Consider the following 5738-nt stretch of genomic DNA (forward strand, 5'->3'; position numbering starts at 1 on the left):
TGTTTTAACTTTAAACATTCTTTATTTTTTCTACAATAATAAGCAGACTATTTTTCACTTCACATTTTTTTAATCCCCATAGGAAACTTGAATTTGCAATTGTTTGATTGCTTATATCATATACTGCACCATGAACATTAAAGGGGTTGTCCCGCGAAAGCAAGTGGGGGTATACACTTCTGTATGGCCATATTAATGCACCTTGTAATATACATCGTGCATTAAATATGAGCCATACAGAAGTTATTCACTTACCTGTTCCGTTGCTAGCGTCCTCGTTTCCATGGAGCCGTCTAATTTCAGCGTCTAATCGCCCGATTAGACGCGCTTGCGCAGTCCGGTCTTCTCCCTTCTGAATGGGGCCGCTCGTGCCGGAGGTAGCTCCGCCCCGTCACGTGTGCCGATTCCAGCCAATCAGGAGGCTGGAATCGGCAATGGAACGCACAGAGCCCACGGTGCACCATGGGAGAAGACCTGCGGTACACCGTGGGTGAAGATCCCGGCGGCCATATTACCAAGGTAAGTAAGAAGTCGCCGGAGCGCGGGGATTCAGGTAAGTACTATCAGTTTGGTTTTTTTTTACCCCTGCATCGGGTTTGTCTCGCGCCGAATGGGGGGGGGCTATTGAAAAAAAAAAAAACCCGTTTCGGCGCGGGACAACCCCTTTAAACCCACCTGTGTTTGATGTTCATTGACCCCTTGAGAAAGCAGGTGGTGCCCCAGGCGTCGGGGCTCAGGAACGCACTACTGGTATATCTGTAGCCCTTATTTTCTTCATGCATATTGGGTTGAATTATTACATATATATGGGCTAACTACTTCTATATTTGTATTAGCTTGTTTAAATGTAATATTACCAGACCGCGTGAACCTACTTATATGGACACTGCAGACTATGTTTGCTAAAAAACATGTTTTATTTTTTTTTAGCAATCTTGAGCTCTAATAAAATTCTATTCCTTATGCTCCTGTGTCTTGTGTGTTGGACTTAGTGGTTTGGTGAAGATTATATTTATACACATTGACTTCATTTGTGATTAGGGTTGTGTTTAATATATTCCTCAGGAATCTGGTGTAGCTGCTAATCGCTTCCTCTTTCTGCCAGGTTTGGGTAATGTAGCCTGTATTCGTTAACTATGCTTCCAGCTGTATCTCCAGGTACTTTCAGGGCTCCTGCACACTTGTGTTTTTATTGCACGTTTTTTTCACGCGATATTGCTGCCTTATTTAACGCGAATGTCAGTGGGACTTCTAATGTTGAAAACGCATCACACAAAAATCACAAAAACAAACTTGTGATGCGTTTTTAACATTAGAAAGTCCCATTGACATTCACATTAAAAAAACGCAGCGATATTACATGAAAAAAAACATACAGGAAAAAACACTGGTCTGCAGGGGCCCTTACTCTCATATGCTGGTGTTTTACACCATCTGCCCATCAGCGGCCATCCCTCACTCAGCACAGTGTGGACTCCACGGCCGGTCTTCCTCCTTCACCTGTGCAGCAGGTGCTGCACCGACCTTTGAGCTTGAACTATTCTGGCCTCTATATCTCACTTGGACCCACCTGACTCTGGGCACTGATCTTCCTAGCCCTCACCAGTCCCTACTAGCCCCCAGACTGCTTCCCAGCATGGGAATGCAGTCACACATGTTGCTAACACTGGTCTCTATTACACGGAAAATGACATTTTACTTTCACACACAATAAGAATGACTCGGACAAGTATAGTAAGTTAAATAATATGAAATTTATTATAAATATATTCTGGTTGTTACCTCCCATCACTCACGGAGAGGGTACAGCAACACGCAGGACAGGAAAAACCCCCAGTGGAGGAAACCTGTAGGGAAACCATGGCTGCTGTACTGCCCTTCCTCCGGGCATACTAAGGGAGGGTAACACTATAAGATGTGTGCAAGACACAATAACAGTGATTGTGTGTGCATATGCACCTATATGAGTATGTGCCATGAATGCGTGAAACGGGGTCTGTGTGACTATAAAGAGAATATAGATAGTCTTCATCCGACACACCTTCTGGATCTTCTTGCTGCTCCGTAGTGGTCATTCATCTTGATCTTCAAACTTACCCCTTGCATGGAGTGAGAGATGCATGGTCCTACAAAGCATGCATGGTGGAAGGCTGCTCCATGGGCCGTAGGTGTTGACCTGCTGAACATTCCTCCTCAACATGGGAAAGGCGCGGCTGTGATGGATGGGCCTCTCTCTTCTCCATGCCCAGTGAAGAGGATCTACTGCCATGACCTAGAATCAAGCAATACATGGATAACATTATTATCACCGCAGAACCTTCATCACAGACTGAAGTGCTTTGTATCATTTGTACTAACCTGCTCACAAGTGTCCCGGTCCACCAAAGCTCTGAATCCAATCCGGAGGAGCAACAGGTTGCGATCGTGGAGTATTTGTTGTCTCTTCTGCATCCAGGTGTATCCGAAGGCCCACTGGTAGATCTCGTGACGAAAGCCGACTTCCTCTTCCATCTGGTTGGCTAAGAATCTAGTAAAAAAAAAGGTAAACAAAATGACGAACTGCTACTTATTTCATTATTCATTTTATATCTTTTCATCAGCATGTATATACAAAACTGTTATAAAAGAAACTCACAGAGCTGCAAAGAAGTTCTTATGATATTCCTCGGTCTGCAGTCCGGCTCTGATGAAATAAACGAAGACCATCGCCAGGAGATACTAGTGGGATGAGAAGGACAGTTAGAACTTTTTAGTGCCACCTGTTTTTCGTATTGAAGAGCCTTTCTGTATCCTGTCTACCTCCATAAATGTGTTACTGATTCAGATTGTGGACCCATTGGACGAACCAACCAGCCTGGCCTAGACCTGTCCTGGTGTGGTTAGCAGCTGACTCCTGCAGTAAGAGTGACTGCTACCAGGAAATGAGAGTCTGACCCTTGGTTGCAAAGGGAATGGGAAGACCCCTACCTACAAGCAAGGCGATCGCCCCTATAAGGGCAGCCCTGCACTGGAACCTCAGGTCTATCCCCGATGGGGTATTGAATGCAGTGACTGGCAGCAGACAGACATGCACGCAGATGCAGAAAGGACAGGGGCAAACCATAAAACAGGAATGGGAATTGACGGAAAACAAACGTACTCAAACTCATATTACCTTGTCGGAAATCCTCATACAGCTGTCTAAGGTAAGAAATGTCCGGATGTTTGGGTCGTCTAGGAAGACAGGACAAATATCAATATTATGGGAAAATGGAATCCACTGGCTGAACGGATCCGTTTTATGAAAGAACCAACAAATGGACCTCATTGAATATAATGGGGTCTGTTCAGTTTCTGTCTGTCTCTAGAATATATCTATGCAGTGTTACCTCGGGATGCGAGTGCCTCAGCTTGCGAGTTTTTTGACTTGCGAGCAGGCTCTCTCCCGAATTTTTGCTCTGATTTAAGAGCGAAAACTTGGGTTACGATGTCTAATACTCATAAGGTAAATTCAAAAATAGAAAAAAGCTGCTTGTGTGAGACAATCTAGACCTTTATTAATTTAGTGCCTGTGTGTCAGAGCCAAACTGCAGGACGCGTTTCAGACCGAAGTGGACCTTGGTCAGCTGACTTTTACAATAGGGATCACTTCATTAAAAATCATGTGCAATAAAAAACATAGAAAAACAGCTGACATATAACTCTCACTGCGCCAATGTATTATGACTAAGATGTAATACAATATGGTGCAGTATAAATCACCTGGGGGGTAGGAACAAAGGGGATATCAAATACAGAAATACACATAAATAGCTGTAATAATGGTTACTCAAATTGTAATAAATTTATGATTATATAACACCATCAGAAACGAATGCATAATGACAACAATTAATAACTAAATCAGGATAAAAAGGTTAGATATAAGATTGAATATATGATCTCATGTCATTGAAAAATCAGCATAATAAAATATCTATATGATATAGCTGAAAAATAAAATTATCACAATATGGAAAAGAATATATAAAAGCTAATAGTAAAAAAAATATATATATATACTGTATATATATATGTTTCCCTTCCTTTCTCTCTATATTCCCCCTATATTCAATAAGTATACAGGAGATCTGATTCATAATTTAAGCCCTTTGGAAATCTGGTATTTAATATTAATATCCCGAATGCCTCTCGTTTGAATACCTGTTCTTGATTTACAAGATAATGATGTCATTGAATGGCTGTGATTGGTTAACACAGCGCCAGATTTCATAGGCTGATGCAGTGCTGAGTTAACCAATCAAAGCATTAGCTTGCTGGAGAAAGGGGATTGAAGCCCCACATCCAGAAAGCAATGCTCTGTTGGCGTGGAAGAGGACGCGTCAGCCTGCAGCAGCGCCGCAGACCATCGCGGATTGCCGGCGGTAGGTATGTATTGATTTGTTTTTACTTGTAGTTAGTTTCCCCATTGAAATGAATTGGAATGCCATCAATGCGGAACCCATTAATGGCGCTTCAAATCATTTCAATGGGGAAAAGTGCTTTGACATACGTGTTTTTAGGCTTAAGAGCTTCGTCCTGGAGCGGATTAAACTGGTATGTCAAGGCACTACTGTATATGACGGTGTTCTGTAGACCTTGTCCAACACTAGAAGCACTGGAAGGAGTAATGTGTTTTACCAAGCACTCTGAAGAATACGGCCATCTCCTCCTGCTGTAGGGAACGGTCCTCCTTCCTCCTCTTCTGCGGGCGCTCTTGGACCTCTTCGTCGCACGGACTGCGCTCTCTCTTTCTCGTCCGGCCGCTGTCTTCTCCTCTTCCTGGGAAGCTGAAAGAGGAGGAAATATTATCATGAAGATGTAGGGCTGCGGCTCCTCCTGTAGATTTATATACATTTATCATACTAGAGGCGGACACTATATGGTACTGAATCCCCATTCCTCTGCCCGGTAAGGGGGCCTTTCCACGTGTTTTTAATGCTGCGATATCGCTGTGTTTTTTTAATACGAATGTCAATGGGATTTTTTTATGTTAAAAACGCATCGCACAAAAACCGCAAGTTTGTACTTTGTGATTTATATGCATTTTTAACATTATAAAGTCCCATTGAGATTCACATAAAAAAATGCAGCGTTAACGCAGCGCTAAAAACCGAAAGTGGAAAGGCGCCCTAACTTACACTAAATGTATTATACATTTCACTACATGGGGATCATTACGGAGCTAAAACTGAAATAATGATGAATTAGTGTCTATTCTATCATGCTGACTCTTGTATGGCGTCCCTAATCCTTACCGGGGGAAGAGGAAAGGGAATATTCTGTAAGGACAAACACTTCAAAGGGAGGGAGTGGGAAAAAATGAAAAACACAGAAATACATTTTTCTGCTCTTGGAGTGCCCCCCCCCCCCCAAAAAAAAAACTAAAAAATTAAAAATAGGCACTGGACCTCTGCCGCCTGCTGCCCTGACACTGTAATAAACTTCCTAGCTTACCTGGATCCCACGTCGTCTCTCCCAAACAAGAATCGCAGAAACTTGATGATGGCGTCCATAATCCTTAACAGCGGAAATGAAAATAAATTATTCTGTTAGCACCAACTATTCAGAGATAAAAGGGCAGATTTATGAAACTGTCTGAGAAAAAAACTGTCTTAGTTGCCCCTAGCAACCAACCAAAGATCAGCTTCCATCTTACCATAGCAGAATACACAATGAAAGCTGCTCTGTGATTGGTTGCTAGGGGCAACCAAGACAGT

General features: G+C 42.7%; 1 protein-coding gene across 1 annotated transcript; it reads right to left on the bottom strand.

Moving 5' to 3' along the window:
- Window positions 1-1735: 1735 nt before the first annotated feature.
- Window positions 1736-5535, bottom strand: LOC136619893 (speedy protein 1-A-like). Its single transcript, XM_066594618.1, has 6 exons — window positions 5476-5535; window positions 4660-4808; window positions 3155-3213; window positions 2636-2718; window positions 2359-2527; window positions 1736-2272 (listed from the first exon to the last, which is right to left on the bottom strand). Exons 1-6 carry the CDS (start codon window positions 5532-5534, stop codon window positions 2072-2074), a joined length of 720 nt encoding a protein of 239 aa, XP_066450715.1. The 5' UTR covers window position 5535; the 3' UTR covers window positions 1736-2071.
- Between the last annotated feature and the right edge of the window lie 203 nt (window positions 5536-5738).

The sequence above is a fragment of the Eleutherodactylus coqui genome, chromosome 3, assembly GCF_035609145.1.
Source record: "Eleutherodactylus coqui strain aEleCoq1 chromosome 3, aEleCoq1.hap1, whole genome shotgun sequence".
NCBI lineage: Eukaryota > Metazoa > Chordata > Amphibia > Anura > Eleutherodactylidae > Eleutherodactylus > Eleutherodactylus coqui.